Source organism: Mustela putorius, unplaced genomic scaffold (assembly GCF_011764305.1).
Source record: "Mustela putorius furo isolate JIRA1106 unplaced genomic scaffold, ASM1176430v1.1 tig00000151_pilon_pilon_pilon, whole genome shotgun sequence".
Classification (NCBI taxonomy): domain Eukaryota; kingdom Metazoa; phylum Chordata; class Mammalia; order Carnivora; family Mustelidae; genus Mustela; species Mustela putorius.
Window position 1 is genome coordinate 2593885 of NW_025421296.1, and position 17128 is coordinate 2611012.

A 17128-nucleotide genomic window follows, 5' to 3' on the forward strand; every position below is an offset into this window, starting at 1 on the left:
TCAGGTGCAAAGCTTTGATCTTGAGACCATTGATCCCTCCCCCTAGCTCTGTATCTTGAAGATTAAACACAACCTCCACCTAACACACAGTGCAGCTAAGGCAGTTGACTTTGGATGTCCTCATTCAGTTAAATGTCCTCATTCAGTGGAGGCATGGGTCGCTGAAGGGAGTGCAGCCTTGTTTTGGGTGCTTTGGGAAGCTACATTCAGCTTAGTGTGGGATAGTTTTCAAAGTTTCTATTGATTGTAATTATTTTGGTGTCTTTCAAAAAATTGATCGGTTTAAAAATGCTTATCTTATTTGGTTGTAGAAAAATGAAACAAAGCCATTTTTTTCCCTTAGAATGGAAAAAAAGAGATGTGAGATTTAAAGTTCATAGCTGGTAAAATAAAAGGATGTAAATTTTATATGGACAAAAAGTGGGAAGTGGTACTCCCCATGTTTTATATTCAAAACCCATATTTGGAAGCACAGTGCAATGATGCAAGCCTTTATTTCTTACTAATATCTCTTCTTCTTTCATTTTAGGAAATAGTCTAGTAAGTTTAACCTTTCATTTATTTAGTCTTCATGGATTAATTGAGTACTTCCATTTAGATATGATGAAACTTCGTAGATTTTTAGGTAAGTGATTCTAACCTGCTTAACAGTAATAACAAGCTACTCCAAATTTAGTGGCTTGAGATGACATGCATTCATTTAGCTCCGAGTCTGTGGGGTCACTGAATGCTTCCTGTGGTCTGGCTGAGCTCAGTTACGATCCCGCAGCTGACCGTAGGCCAGCTACTCCTTGGGCCTTGCCTGGGACCTCACCTGAGACCTCAGCTGGGGAACACTGGGCTTCCTGGGGCTTAGCTGCCATGGTCTCCCATTAAATTAAAAGGAGGCAGAGGAGTTTGGCACCTTAATAAATTCACATTAAAAACAAAAAAGAGGAGCACCTGGGTGGCTCAGTGGGTTAAAGCCTCTGCCTTTGGCTCAGGTAATGATCCCGGGGTCCTGGGATCGAGCCCTGCATCAAGCTTTCTCCTCAGCGTGGGGGGGGGCCTGCTTCCTCCTCTCTCTCTGCCTGCTGCTCTGCCTACTTGTGATAACTGTCTGTCAAATAAATAAATAAAATCTTTTTAAAAATTTTAAAAATAAAAACAAAAAAGAAGGAAATATTTATTTATTTGACAACAAGCCGAACTTATTCAAGGATTAGTGGCCAGTGTCCGTGAGAGAGCTGGTGTCCCCACGACCCCCTGCACCCCGCCGGTCTCGGCACTGGCTCTCTGTCACTTCCACCACATCCTGTTGGCCAAAGCACATCAGATGGATGAGCAGCACCTCTCTGCCAGGAAGCTTTGAAGGTTCAAAGCCATGGCTGGAGGGCAAAGGGAAGAAGGTGGGACACTTCTGCAGTCGGTTTCTTACACTGACCACTGCTTTATTACAAAGATGACACTGTTTCTGTCCTTTTTAAAAAGTTTGAAAGCTCAGACTTCAAAAAATCAAGTACGTTGTATTTAGGTGTTCTCTTTTTCTGACCCCAGAAATCTCTTTACAGTAAATTTTAAAGATTATTTTTAACATGTTTAAACAAGTAGGGTGATATTTGCTTAGGACTGCTGTGCTACGAAAAAAGTTGAAGTTTTTCACCAACTATGTTAAAAGAAGTGTGAGGATTATTTCTTACTCTTTTAAAGAAGAAGATAATATTTTCTTTCCTCTTAAATACCAAAGGAAGATAAATTCATTACCTAGGCCTTTGAGAAACTTCTCATGTATATTTATTTATAATTTATATGCCTGTAATATACTTATATATTGTATAAATTATAAAACACATAGAAAAATGGATACTAAGAAAAACGAAAAGATTGTTTGAAAACATGAATTAAAGTAAATATAGAATCCCAGTGCTCATTCCTTCTCACTGGTGAGTCCTGGTTTATCACTGTGGAATTGACTCACTTGACTCAGTGACCAGTAGATTAGGGTGTTATGCTGTTGGGGCTGTACTACAGACCTGATGGCAGTGGGGACAGCTCTACCCTAATCCTAATCTACTTTTTCATGAGCATGACAGATACTGAACAGAGAGTAGGATTAGCAGAAGGTCCAGCCCTACTACTGAAAAATTAATCCCAGATCCAGAACATACCTCACTGATGAGGCACCTGTAGGCTCATGTTCATACTCCCCCAGTAACTGTCATATTTTAGTTTCATATCGATATTTGTTCACTGGTAACTGTTTAGAATCTAAAACAGTACTTGACACAAGTATGTGTTGAATGAATTATACTATTTGTTAATTAAGCTGAGAAACTTTTAAAATTACATTGAAAAGAGGGAAGTTTGGCACAGTGATAGATTCACATTTTAAGAGAGAAAAACATTTATTTTTTTGCCATGAGTACCTTCTGAAAGTTTTGAACAAGTCAGTGGTCAAATGGTATTGATTCATTGGTATGCATGTGAGTTATGAGGTGATTATCATCTCTCTGAAGCTGAACAGTTAGCTGATAGCCACATGAAAATTTTAAATAGAAAACTTGAAATCATCATAATTTTTGTACTTGTACATGTTTCTCAGCTACAGTGAAATCTGGGGTCTTTTGTCTTTGATGCAGTTATGATTCAAGAGGATTACCACAGTCAGAACCCTTACCACAATGCAGTCCACGCTGCAGATGTTACTCAGGCCATGCACTGTTACTTAAAAGAACCTAAGGTAAGGTGCTGACATTTCCAGTGGGTGAAAATCCTTAGAAAACTTCCTCTGGCTTAACTTTCAAATACTTTTCCTTAAATTAGTGATTTGACTCAAAGTGAGAGTCTTTCTTCACAAGAAAGAGATCTGCCTGGATAACATTTGCCACCGTGGTTATATTTATAAGTGCAGCAGCTGGAGAACTGGGTGATTGTAGAGGGCGAGGCTGAAGTCCAGGCAAGGTCCAGATCCTAGGAACCCCCTGTCCCCCCAGGGCTGTCTTAAGACACTGGCACTTACACCAAGCTCCTTGTGAGCTCCATGAAGGCTGGACAGCGTTAGTCCAGGTCAGTGAATGAATGGGGAGCTACAGAAGGGAAACCGGAGACTCTAGAAACCCCTCGTGGTTGTGGAAAACAGAGGCCTGTCAGGAGCTGTTTCATTTCAATGCACCATGAATGAGTCTGGCAGCCCAAGCTAGAACAGGTAGCCTTGGGGAAGGAGAGAGGTGGGTGGTCTGTAAGGTCTCTCGGGAGTTCAAGTGCCTAGGTTATAGTGTCTGCGTGCACATGGGGGAGTGAAATAGGGAGAAGAGTCGATGAAGACCACAGGGGGCAGCAGAGTAGAAGGTGGAAGTCTGTTGAGAGAAAGAGTGTAGAAAGGGAGCAAGTTTTGGGGGTTAAGGCTGGTAGAAATGATGAGTTCCATTTTGGATATGTGGAATTAAGCATCTTTGTGTGATATCCAAATGGAGATATGATAGTTGGATCAAAGACTCTGGAGCACAGGAGAGAATCTGTTGGAGCTACAGATGAGGGAATCACTGACTGAAGACGATAACAGAAAGCCACATTTGCCCGTGGACGTTTCCTACCCCTGAGGGTTCTGAAATTATGCTTGCTTACTCTAAACTCTGCTTATAAACTCCTCTCGCCTGGGATCCAAATTCTGCCTAGATGTTAGAAAGGAAAGCAGCCTGACCAAACCAGTTTGTGCTAGTTGATGCCAACTTTGAGAATATAGCTCTGTGGTTGACAGTCTTCTGATTTTTGAAGAGATTGTGGAATATGTGAACCTTAGTTTTTAAAAGGATACACATCATGACTTTATTTATTTTTAAAAAGATTTTATTTATTTATTTATTTATTTATTTGAGAGAAAGAGACACACACGGCAAGAGAGGAAACACAAGCAGGGGGAATGGGAGAGGGAGTAGCGGGTTTCCTGCTGTTCAGAGAGCCCAATTCAGGGCTCGATCCCAGGACTCTGGGATCATGACCTGAGCCGAAGGCAGATGCTTAATGACCGAGCCACCCAGGTGCTCCTCATCATGACTTTTTTAAAGATTCATTTATTTTAGAGTGAGTGCACATGCATACCTGTTGGGGGGGAGGGGCAGAGGGCAAAGAAGAGGGAGAGAGTGTCCGAGGTAGACTACCCACTAAGTGTGGAGCCTGATTCAGGCCTCGATCGAACAACCCTAAGATCATGACCTAAGCTGAAATCAGGAGTCAGGCACTTAACCAACTGAGCCACCCAGGTGCCCCACATCACAACTTCTTTTAAAAAGCAATGTTATTGTGAGATCACTTATATGCAATAGTAAAATGTATACATTTCACAGATAGTTTTGTTTTTTTTTTTTAAGATTTATTTCTTTATTTGCCAGAGAGAGACAGCATAAGCGGGGGGAGCAGCAGACAGAAGGAAAAACAGGCTCCCCACTGAGCAGGGAGCCCAATGTGGGGCTCGATCACAGGACCCTGGGGTTCTGACCTGAGTCACCCAAGTGTCCTTTTGTTGTTGTTGTTTAAGATTTTATTTATTTGTCAGAGATCATGGGTAGAATTTTGACAAATGTATACTCCCAGATGCCCCAGTTTTTTAATCAAACTTTAGAAAATCTCTGGGCCAAGACTGAAGCCTCTATTCGAGAGTTCTTTGGGAGAAATTACTTAGTAAGTAATCACTGTACCGTAAATGGAATGGTAAATAGAATGATGAAGGTTAAGTATCCTGTTCTGTGAGTCACAGAAAGTTAATTAACCTAGGGAACGTGTCTGTGAAGGCTTCTCCCCTCCTGTCTTCCGCTGGCAGCACCCAATCCAGGGTGATGTCTGGAATCCAGGGGACAGAAGTTAACGTTGACACCAGGCAGTGGGCGTGATGAGAGAACATGCAGGATGGGAAGATTGTGGATAAAAATGAGTAAGGACAATCTTAACCACGCAGCTCTGGCAATACAAATTTTTAAACCTTTTTTTTTTTTGACACCATAAGATGAACTTTATTTTAAAGCTCATAAAAGGCTTCACAATATCAGTTACAATCAACATTTCTTCCAATTTACACCTTCACATGACGATGTACTGTATAACAAGAGATATAGTTGAAAGTTTTTGTTCTGCATGCTGCTAACACATTTTACTAGCTTTTGCTTTATTCATTGATTTTTAATATCAAAGCAAAAAGTCATATTCTATTGGACAGAATTAATATTAGAAAGCCCTTATGAAATCAGACTTAGTCTTGTTTATAAACATCTGATAATTCTTTTATATAAAAACTTTTCATCATTGACATACTCAATGAACTTAGCCAGAGCTTCACTGAAGGAGATAGATAAAATCACTGAGCCCTCAGATGCAAAAATTCCCTTCTCCTTTATTATAGTTTACATTTTAAAAGAGAATCACTCTAAGTTTTGAAAGTGCATTTTTTAAAAAAGCCTTGAGATTATATCTTTTTTATTTTCCAGGCTTTCATGTGGCTCCATGTTTTCAGGTGCTTTCGTTCATTAACTGAGTACGTTTTCCTGGTGCTAGGAATCCAGTGGTAAACAGGACAGGATAGGTCCCAGTGAGGGAAGCAGTCATTAAACAGATAAATAAATGTTGAGCTATGGGACGCCTGGGTGGCTCAGTCAGTTAAGTGTCTGCCTTTGGCTCAGGTCATGATCCTGGGGTCCTGGGATCGAGTCCCACATCGAGCTTCCTGCCCAGCAGGGAACATGCTTCTCTTTCTGCCTGCCACTCCCCCTGCTCATGCTCTTTCTCTCTCACTCTCTGAAAAATAAGTAAGTATCTTCAAAATGTTGACATGTATTTTAGTAATTGCTGCTATGGAGAAAGTGAAAGAGAGGAGTGTACTAGAGAGTGACCAGTGGATGGCAAGCATTTACAGCTTTAAGTAGAGTGGTCAGAAAACACCGAAGCTGAAAGGGAAAATTTGAGGGGGAGTCAGCGTAGAAAGATCCAGGCGCAGGGGAAATCATAAATAGAAAGGCCTAGATATAGTATTTAGTAAGAAACCTGCTTTCAGTTATTATGTATGATTTCTGTGTAAGAGCTAATTCCTGTACTCAAAGTGAAAAAAGAAATATTCAAAGCCCCCCCAAATTGCTAGAAAGTAAGGGGAAAAAGTTCCCTCTCTGCACTTGCCTCAGCTCTAACTTTAGTGTTTACTTTTTATGTTTTCGTATCTGCACTTATGTAGATTACAATTTTGTTCCAGGTAAGCCTATTAACATTTAATAGCAACAATAAAAATGGTGAGGGTTTTTATTGAACACAGGAGAACTCACTGTTACTAGTTTTCTGTTTGGTGAAGGGCCCTGCTGATAGCTTTGAGGATACAGGTGAAGCCTCGCTCACAGACGGCAGACGATTTGCAGTTTCTTAAGACTTCACGTGACTCGGCTCTGTCGGCATCACCAGATACAGTCACAGGAATGGAAAGAACACTGGCTTTTGGTTTTAATGCACTTTAGAAAAAAAAAACTATTAATGTCATTGACTTCTCTGTCTTTGTTATGAAGCTCATAGTTTTCTTTCTGATGAAAATTTTTTTACAAGCTGAAGTGTTACATTTTTATTCAAAACAATTTTTTTTATGTGGATTTGTTTTCAACTTAGAACTTACTTTCCCTTCATAGGACGTTTAAAAATTCAGTTGCTCCTCCTCATGTTTCTCTTTTTAATGGTCAACTTTTGAATCTACCTGAGATCATTTGCTATCCTGTGTAATGACACATTAATTTTTTAAGTTAAGTCTTATTCTGGATTACTGTATTCTTCCGGGCTAGTGCCTGCCTGTTCTTTTGCAGCTTTCCCTCTGTTTTAGTTATCCTAAGACTATGATACCTTTGCATATTGCTTAATAAATTACTTGTTCATAAGATGCCCACAGCCCTGCCCACGGGTCAGGTTGTTTATTTCAGACACGTCTATAACTAATTCTCTTGTCATACTTCAGCTTGCCAGTTCTGTAACCCCTTGGGATGTCTTGCTGAGCTTAATTGCAGCTGCCACTCACGATCTGGATCATCCGGGTGTTAATCAACCTTTCCTTATTAAAACTAACCATTACTTGGCAACTCTGTACAAGGTTAGTACAATTTTATCATGGAACTTAATATTCTTGCATTCTAGAAAATGTTTTAATGGAGTCGAAGTCATAAACAGTGTCTACGAATGTTGGAATTTTAACCAGATTAATATTACCTATCAAGAATTCTTTTTTTTCCTACATATATATATATATTTTTTAAAGATTTTATTTATTTAACAGACAGATCACAGGTAGGCAGAGAGGCAGGCAGAGAGAGAGGAGGCAGCAGGCTCCCTGTGGAGCAGAGCGCCCGATGTGGGGCTTGATCCCAGGACCCTGGCATCACGACCTGAGCCGAAGGCAGAGGCTTTAACCCACTGAGCCACCCAGGCGCCCCACCTATCAAGAATTCTTTATGTTCAGGAAGAGGCTTACCATTAAATAACTCAGATATGCCTTTTTTTTTTGTAGAATACCTCAGTACTGGAAAATCACCACTGGAGATCTGCAGTGGGATTATTGAGAGAATCTGGTTTATTCTCACATATGCCATCAGAAAGCAGGTAGGCTGGATTAAGACACGTTTAATTTGTTATGAACTATGGAGATTAAGCTGGCAAAACAATTTTACAAAGTTTTAAAAATTTATTCAGGTGTTCCACAGTTTTCAGTTTTTGTTAAATTTAATGACTAAGTTATTTTACAAATTTACATCAAAATTATAGTAATTTAAACATTCTACGTATAGAAAGTAATTTTTTTTGGTGAATTTTTATGGCGCACTCTGTGGATTTGAGGATTATAAAATTCACTCCCAACACACAGTGGCTCAGTCATAGCTTACTACTTATTGATGTAAATAGTATTACATATTTCCATGTTACACTCATTATAATAAAACCTTACGTTCTAGGTGTAAAGAAATTAATTGTTCTGTATAATAAATACACACGTTCAAATAAGTTTCAGGAAGTTTTCAAAATGGATAACAAATAAAACGAATGCCTTAAGTTTGTTAGCTTAGTCCTGGAGTGACTTCTGGAGCTATAGGATAAAATAGTGATGGAAAGGAAGTAAATACTGATTTTTTTTTTTTTAAGATTTTATTTATTTGTCAGAGAGAGAGAGTGAGCGAGCACAGGCAGACAGTGGCAGGCAGAGGGAGAAGCAGGCTCCCTGCCAAGCAAGGAGCCCAATGTGGGACTCGATCCCAGGACGCTGGGATCATGACCTGAGCCGAAGACAGCCGCTCAACCAACTGAGCCACCCAGTCCCTAATTTTTTAAGTAAAGGCCATTTGATGTTAAGAAGGCCATTTGAAAGCCTGATAAAAAGCATCAGCGCAAATGAGCCCAATATGATGGTGGTTGACAAAATCTCTTACCATTGATCCACAGAGAAAACTTTACTAATGCCTCACTAAGAGACAATACACTTAAGAAAACCACGTAAATGGGTATAAACCATCTAACTCTAGAAAACAAGGTGAGGCATAAATATATGTTTGGGTACGAAAATCTAAGTTACTATCATAGTTCTTTCCTTTTTCCCTTTCATAATTTAAAACAACTTCATTTTAAAAACTTAAGTATCTTGTGTAATGACCACAAGAAAAAAGCTGGACTTTATTTTTTATTTTTTTAAATCTTTATTCACGGATACCATTTGGAGTTTTGACAATACTTCTGGTAAGTAAAATTGTTTCTTGCTGTAGTACAAATATAATAATTGCGTAAACCATAGTTTTTATAAATTATCTTTTTCTTGATTAAGGCAGATTAAAATGTTTGCTTTATTCCCTTTTTGTCATACTTTACATTTGATGATTAACTCTGTTGATAAAAAACTGAAAATAAGGAACACTGCATAATAGCATTCTTTCATGTTTCCTTTATTTAGGGTTTGTTTTACTTAATATCCAGTATTGTGAGCCTTTTAATCTGATGACAGCTCTTTACTGATCTTTATACATAGGTAATGTTTGTTATGGCCCATTGAGGGGGAAAAAGGCAGGGTTTTATTGTTTGTTTGTTTGTTTTAGGTTTTTTTCTCTTGTTATTTGACTTGAGACAGTTTAAAAAATGATACAGTGTATTTGTATTAACACGTTACCTTTTTCTTTCCAGAAAAGTTGGATTTCATTCAGATAACTTTGATTCTTGAATTACAATTCAAGAACTGAATTGTAATTTTATCTAAACTTTATCAGATTATTTGGTGGGATTTTATCAGTGTGTAACTGGGCATCTTTGTCAAAATACCTACAGGAATTAATTGTTAAATGGGCTGTTCTTTCTCCGCTTGAACCAACCTTCGTTTGAACCAACCTTCTGGCTTTCAGATGTCAGACACCAAAAAATAGACCAGAGTTGTTTACCCTCAGCACATCCCAGCAAAGAATTTTCTAAAATAACATACCATTGCTATGTAGATTTTTTTCAAGGCAAATAATTCCTCCTTGGCTGGCAAAATAAATCTTTTTGGAATGTATGCATATTGATATTTTCCTTTAAGCTCCTTTGGTTTCAGTTTTCATTATTTTAGTGTGTTTTCTTTAATGCATTTTTTAAAATTCATGTTTTGTGATAGGTTAAAAGTTGAATGGCAATTAGAATATTAAGTTTAAGAAAAAAATCAAGGAGTAACTATTTAATTGAAAGTCTTGTATTTTCTGTTTATATTTCTCTAAATGCAGGCAACAAATGGAGACTCAGATAGGTGCTTTGATACTAGCCACAGACATCAGTCGCCAAAATGAGTATCTGTCATTGTTTAGGTCCCATTTGGACAGAGGTGACTTACAACTAGAAGATGCCAGGCATAGGCATTTGGTTTTACAGGTAAAATGGGGCTGGGAAAGATTGTCTTTCTGGGCTAAATCACATACCCATTAGAATAAAAATGAATTCTTCTGGGGTAGCTTTCAGAGTGGTCAAATCTTGAGGGAAAGCTGTGGAGTCTCCTTCCGTTACGGAAACACTTTCCAGAAGGTGAATCTCCTCATTTGGAAAGCATCATTGCTTTTGTAGTTTTCATATTTGGGATTTCTAACAAAAGTGTTTTTTGTGAGATTAGGGTGCTGAGCTTGCATCTACAAATGAGAGAGAATCCCATGATTTACTTGTAGGCTCTTGGGTATTAGTAAGCATGTGTAGTTAGATGAGCAGTCCTTCCACATTCCTGCAGAAATAACTGAAAGCCCTAACAGCGTCATGAACTTAAAGATAAAAGACAATGAATTTTCTGTTGCTGTACTTTTATTAAGATGTTGTTTTTACCACAATTAGATTATGAGTGTGTTGAAGCTTAGTACAATTGAAATTTTACTTTCTCCTTAAAAGACTTTTAATATTTTCCTTGCTAGATGGCTTTGAAATGTGCTGATATTTGTAACCCATGTCGGACCTGGGAATTAAGCAAGCAGTGGAGTGAGAAAGTAACGGAGGAATTCTTCCATCAAGGCAAGTTACAGTTTTGAGTGATAAGTAGTCTGTTCAGTTCCATATTTAGCATCATGTGGATAAACTAACCCCGACATTTACAGGTGTCCAGGAAGAGATGCTTGCTATTTTTAGTGATAATTCATAGTAGATATACATAGAATAAATAATGTAACAATTGAACACCTATTTTGGAAATAAACAGTTCACTTTTGAAATGATCAGATATGTATATATGTATGGATTTGTAAATAGATGTAGAAATTTTGCTGTACAGAAAGACTTCCCTTGTTCCGTCTTTGCCCTGTGAGGAAGGTAGGGCTCTATGAACGGCAGGATATGTTTAATAATTGAAAGCCAGGGACCAAGGATCTTCCTTTCAAGCCCCTTCCTTTTAGAGACCTAAGTTTTAAATTAAAATGCTGCCAGAATTACAGTCTTAAGGTAACACCTAGTGAAGTTTTTTATCTCCTCCATTTAAAATAGGATATCAGCTTGGCAACTTTTTCTGTCTGTGAATACCTTAAAAATTCAGAAAAGAGCTAAGTTAGAAGCCATCCTCTCAGGAGGATTAAGTATGTCGTTTTTCCTAAGGAATTTACAGGTAAGATGAGGACTCTAATTATATACTTAAGCAATAGGTATGTTCCACATTAATAATTCTTTTTTTTTTTTTTTTTTTAAATTTCAGGAGATATAGAAAAGAAGTATCACTTGGGTGTGAGTCCACTTTGTGATCGTCAGACTGAATCTATTGCCAACATCCAAATCGGTAACTCTGCTTATTTAGCTATAACTGCTTAGAAAAGTGCTGCTGACTTTAGTTTTGTCAAGAAGAGATGCACACCTGAAATATATAACATTAAAATTGTGCTCATTTCTATTTTTTAATTGAAGAAATGATACCAGTTTTTTCCATTTTCGGCTTTCATAATTTGCTCTCGTTTGATCTTAGGTCCCCCAAACCATGATTTTTGCAAAACAGGTAACAGTAGCTTTGTGTCTGTTCTGACACTGAAAGAATACATGGTTTGCCCATGTGGAAGCTTCTTTTGCACGAGTCTGGCATTGCCAGTGAGAAAGGGGACCCTGAGCAAGCAGGACCATAACGTGAAGATCAGTTTCCACTACTGCTTCCTTGTCTCTTTTCACCTCTGCTTTTGGATTGTTCTTCAGCCTCCTGCACGGGGCCTCTGCTGCGCAGCATCCACCCCTCACACACCCACAGCAGCTTGGGACTCGGCCCTTTCCCCAAATCTGTGACACCCCTTCACTCTTTCCGCCTCGCCATCCTTCCCACCTGCCTGCTGGACTCATTTTTCTGGAAGAGCCGCCTCCCCCAGAAGCTGCCTTCCGCTGTCTGCAGGCAGAGTCGCCCCTTTTCCAGACATCCAGAGCCCAGGATCCATGTCTCTCCTGGTTCCCTGGCCCTTGCCCTTGGGGATGTGTTCCTGAGGGCCGGCCACGCCCCCTGGAGGCAGGGGCCACTTGAGAACCTTACTTAAAGCGTAGCTGTCATGGAAAACACAGGGAGATGGGCTGTGACTGCAGCTTGGACAGCTTGTGCAAGAGCAGGGAGTGGCCGGTGGGGTTTTGAGTGTAAAGTAGGAGGACAGTGTGCAGTGGGGCAGGTCAGCTAGGTATTGAGGGATGAGTATAATCTTGGTAGTTGGTGTTGAGTAGGGTCTTGGAGCATTGGTGAACATAAAAAAGTGTGTACACAAATTTCAGAAAGAGAAAGTTTCTAGAAACTCAGACGATAATGTGCTTCTGCACCATAATACTTTGAAAAGAGGGCTGTGCTGTAGGGTGAGAAATTCAGAAATCTAATGCTCACATTGTAACCACAGAGGATGTTCACATGGAAGACAGCAGGTAGGAAAGGACTTGACCGCAGAGGGAGAGGTAGGGAAGATGAAGAGCCATGCCCAGGAGAGTAGGGCGCAGGCCTTCGGGAATGGTGTGGGGGTGCTGGGGTGCCCAGAGATCTCAGGCAGCCAGGAAGCCTGAGGAACTTTACCGAGGGTGATGTTTTCTTTGGGGAGGATGAAAAGACAGGTAAGCAGCAGATCTGTTGTGTCTCAAGTAGAAAAATCTTCAAAAGCCAAAGAATGGGTGAAACCTGGGCAAAGGGGATTGAATCGAAGAGAGGAAAGTGGGTAGCAGAGTCTCCGTAGCTACCCTTCACGTTCTTTTGCCTAAGTAAATGACCCCCTCAGTTAATGAGGAGACTTACAATGAGGTTTTTTAAAATTGCAATTTTTAAAAGGGAAGAGAAGCTGGATCCCTTAAACTCTTCATTTCCATCTATAGATCTTGTCTATGTTGTCACGACAGTTCTGGGTAAGGTTATCTGAAGGACAAAGATTTCACAGAAAATGACAGTAAAAGTTGACATCTGCTGACTCCTCACAACACCCTACAACAAAAAGTACCACCAGTAGCCTCCTTTTCAGGTAGTTTGCCCAATTTGTACAGTTAACAGATACTGGTTTTTTGACATCAAATCCCAGGTAAAACGGGGATTGAAAGTTCTATTTCTAGGGTAAATCGTGGAACTGTAAATACTGTGATTACTCAGAGCCAGCACAGGGTCCGTAAGTAGAAGTCATGTTTAATCCAGTTTCCTTCTCTAATAGGAATAATAGTTTGTTAAACAAGAAAAGATTATGTTCTGGGTAAGTAAGGCATTTGGCATGGTGTCCTGTGGTGTGTGTGGAGGTGTGTGTCAGAGGCCTGTGGGCTAGAGCAGTAAGTGGGTTCCCGGGCAGCTGACGAATGGTGCCCCACCTTCGGAGAGGGCGCTGCGTGGCTGTCTGTGTCCAGGACCCCAGCCATCATTTTCACCAAGTACTTAAGAGCTAAAAGAATGAGGTTAACCTAGAGCCTGAAGTAATACTTCCAATTGGAATAATGGGTCGATCTCATTTGGGTATAAAACTGCAACTGCTCATGACTTCACTCTGGCACCTTGAAAAGACAGGGCGTTGGGTGACAGTTCAGCTTGGCACTGTGGTGTGAGGATGGCTCCCCGAACAGTGCTGCTTTGACCAGTGATGACATTTCTCTGTTTTCTCTCTTCAACCAGAACACAACTTCTTGAGGGCCTATCTATTCATTGCTATCTTCCTGGCCACCCTAGAATAGTGCCTGGCAGATATTCGATTCTCAGTTAATATGTGTGGAGGGAATGGAAGAAATAGAAGAAAGCCTTATTTCCAGTAGTAACTACTAGTTCAGATACCACAATTTATACAGTTTTCTAATGAAAAGTCAGGTGCTGATTGCTTTAACTCCAGATTTTTTTGTTACCTAAATGTAACCTATGTTGTCTGTGGTCCACATGGTCTTTTGCCAAAAAGAAGTAGTTCTGGAGGTGAAGAAAATTTAAGCACTGTGAACATAGCAATGATAGAATTTGCATTTTGTCATGAGTTTTGGCTCTATAAATTCTGACTCAAATAAAGTGGCCAGTTGTAAGCATGACCAGGTATGAAGACTGTGCTGCTTCAGTTCCCGCCTCATCACCCAAAGGCCTTTGGAAAAGACCCCTCGTCACCTCCAGCTGTCTCAGTGGGAACAGTGTGTCCTGCTTTCTGCAGAGCTGAGAGGGCCATTGAGTGTTTGCTCAGATAGGATATGTTTGACCAGTGGAGAGGAATCGTCAGAAAAGATTGGATGTGTTTGTCAGTTCACCTTTACATAAAGTCCCATTGAGTTACTCAATAGTTCTTCAGAGAAGTTAGGTCAACTTACGCACACACATCCCTGCTGAAAACTTAGGTGATGTCCGGTTAGGACTTAAGAGAATAAACGCTGGATAGATGTTCTGAAGATAAAGTTTCAGAATATATGTTAATGCCCTTTTTCTCTTATTTTCTCAAGGTTTCATGACTTATCTAGTGGAGCCTCTATTCACAGAATGGGCCCGGTTTTCCAATACCAGGCTCTCGCAGACGATGCTCGGACATATGGGGCTGAACAAAGCCAGCTGGAAGGGGCTGCAGAGAGAACAGTCCACCAGTGAGGACACGGACGCTGCGTTCGAGGAGTTGAACTCACAGTTATTACCTCAGGAAAATCGGTTATCATAGCCCCCAGAAGCAGTGGGACAGACTGCCTCCTGCAGGTTTTTAGAAATGTGAAATGGGGTCTCGAGGCGAGAGGACGTTCTCTTGGCTGCCGAGGTTTCTGAACAAATGAGGCCAGCGTTCTTCCCAAGGTGTCGTCTCTCGGATCATGTGACCCCACTTTTTAATTACAAGACCTGAACACATAGCAATATGCATTTGGCTTTCATGTGAAACCTTGAATATGCAAAGCCCAGCAGGAGCCCATTGGAAAGGAGTAACAGAGGAAGTTTTCCGGTGTGCCACGAGTCTTTCAAAGCATTTATTCCTCGAACCACGAAACTTGAACTGTATCTTTCAGCAGAAATCTCTTGGAATTTAACCAGTCTGATGCAACTTTGTGTATCTGTACCTTCCACTAAGTTCTGAGAAAATGGAAATGTGAAGTGCCCAGCCTCTGCTGCCTCCTGCGAGACTCGATGTTTACAAATCAACTCTGAAATATTGGTTCTAAATTGCCTTGGAGCATGATTGTGAAGGAACCACTAAGAATTTTAAAGATCAAACTGAAACTGCAGCTCTTTCCCCCTGGTTTGCCTTTTTTCTTCTTTGGATGCCACCAAAGCCTCCCATTTGCTATAGTTTTATTTTGCGCACTGGAAACTGAGCATTTATCATAGAGTACCGCCAAGCTTTCCCTCCAGTGCTGTTTGGCAATGCAATTTTTTTTAACTATTAGTTTTTCATTTGGGGCGGGAGGGGAAGAACACCAATGTCCTAGCTGTATTATGATTCTGCAGTGAAGACATTGCATGTTGTTTTCACTACTGTACACTTGACCTGCACATGCAAGAAAAAGGTGGAATGTTTAAAACACCATAATCAGCTCAGGGTATTTGCCAATCTGAAATAAAGTGGGATGGGGAAGTATGTCCTTCAGAGCAAGGGTACCTAAGTCCCTTTCGCTGCAGTGAGTGAGAGGTATGTTGTGTGTGAATGTGTGGATGTATGTTTGCGTGCATGTCTGTGCATGTGTGACTGTGCATGTGTTATATTTATCCACGTGGGAAATTATTTATTATTTTAGAATGTGACACAATGCGCAGCCACACCGGGGGAGGGGAAGGTAGGTGAGCTGTACCAGACTGCTCCAGTTGCCTTAAACTATGCACAAAGCTAAGTGACCAAACTTCTTGTTTTGATTTGAAAAAAGTGCATTGTTTTCTTGTCCCTCCCTTTGATGAAACGTTACCCTTTGATGGGCCTTTTGATGTGAACAGATGTTTTCTAGGACAAAATCTAAGGACTAATTTTAAACTTCAAACATTCCACTTTTGTAATTTGTTTTAAATTGTTTTATGTATAGTAAGCACAACTGTAATCTAGTTTTAAGAGAAACCGGTGCTTTCTTTTAGTTCAACTGTATTTCCCTTGTTACTGTAAAAGACTGTTTATCGATTATGTTTACAGTTTGTTGCAACAGCCATTTTCTTGGGAGAAAGCTTGAGTGTAAAGCCATTTGTAAAAGGCTTTGCCATACTCATTTTAATATGTGCCTGTTGCTGTTAACTTTTGATGAATAAAAACCTATCTTTTCGCATATTTATCTTTGATATTTAACTTCCAACTCAATCTTTTGGAAATCATGATGCTAAATTATTAGAAAGCAAAGATTCCGCTTCTTCTGCTAGCAGTCACTCTTCCACGATTTATTTAGGCAGAGCTAGGTGCAGGCGCAGTCCTCTGGGGTTCTGTGCCGTCATCTGCAGCTCACGCGGGAGCGAGCGGCCCCAGTTAGGTAGTTGGCTCAGAGTTCGGACTGATACAAGGTACAAGTCAGCTTTGAGGCCATCCTCTTGACTCCACAGCCTTACTGTTCCCACAGTTGGGAATTGCCTAAGACATCAGCACCTCTTGCAAGAACTTAAATACTAGTTATATTGGCCTTGCTTTGACTGGTACCAGTGTAAGACAGGCACCACAGGGCCTCTCCAGTGTCTTCCCCAGTCCAATTCATTAGAAAGGGTATAGTACAAACTTTAAAATCAAACATATTGCCATTATTTGCAGAGAAGAGTGATGTCCAATAGGAATATAATGTGAGCCATGTAAGTGAATTATCAATTTTTCTACTAGCCACATTTTAAGAAGGAAAAAGAAATAGATGGAATTATTTTATTAACATTTATTGCAATATATCCAAAACATTTTATCAATTCAATAGATAGTCATCATCTTAGAAAAAAACAATTGTTGAGATGTTTTACATTCTTTTGGGGGATACGAAGTCTTTGGAATCTGGTGTGCACTTTACACTTATAGCACATCTCAGTTCAGACTAGCCACATTTCAAGGGCTCAATATCCACATGTGGCTAGTGGCTACCATATTGGACAACATGGGTACAGAAGTCTGACGGTAGTCGAGTGGACTGTAGCTGGGGCAGGTCAATGGCCAGTTAAGGCGGCACCACCCTGGAAAATCTGATGCATCTAGAGTCTGATGAGATCTTTACAGGCTCTGAGAAGATCTTTACAGACCTAGTATGTCAGCACATGGAAAGTGGAACTTTCTCAGGAAACACATTAACC

General features: G+C 40.2%; 1 protein-coding gene across 6 annotated transcripts in view; it reads left to right on the forward strand.

Annotated features, from left to right (window-relative positions):
* The window catches only part of PDE7A (phosphodiesterase 7A), a 115543-nt gene extending 99406 nt beyond the window's left edge, over window positions 1-16137 (forward strand). For 2 of the 6 annotated variants that reach the window (XM_045075732.1, XM_004772956.3), the window contains exons 6-13: window positions 530-625; window positions 2619-2719; window positions 6953-7084; window positions 7499-7590; window positions 9723-9867; window positions 10392-10488; window positions 11159-11239; window positions 14353-16137. In XM_045075732.1, the coding sequence (XP_044931667.1) occupies window positions 530-625; window positions 2619-2719; window positions 6953-7084; window positions 7499-7590; window positions 9723-9867; window positions 10392-10488; window positions 11159-11239; window positions 14353-14561 (953 nt within the window). In that variant the 3' untranslated portion in view covers window positions 14562-16137. Of the gene's footprint in view, window positions 1-529; window positions 626-2618; window positions 2720-6952; window positions 7085-7498; window positions 7591-9722; window positions 9868-10391; window positions 10489-10953; window positions 11072-11158; window positions 11240-12780; window positions 12924-14352 lie in introns of those variants that run through there. The other 4 variants (XR_006605481.1, XR_006605482.1, XM_045075733.1 and 1 more) reach the window with 4 other exon arrangements.
* The last annotated feature ends 991 nt before the right edge of the window (window positions 16138-17128 follow it).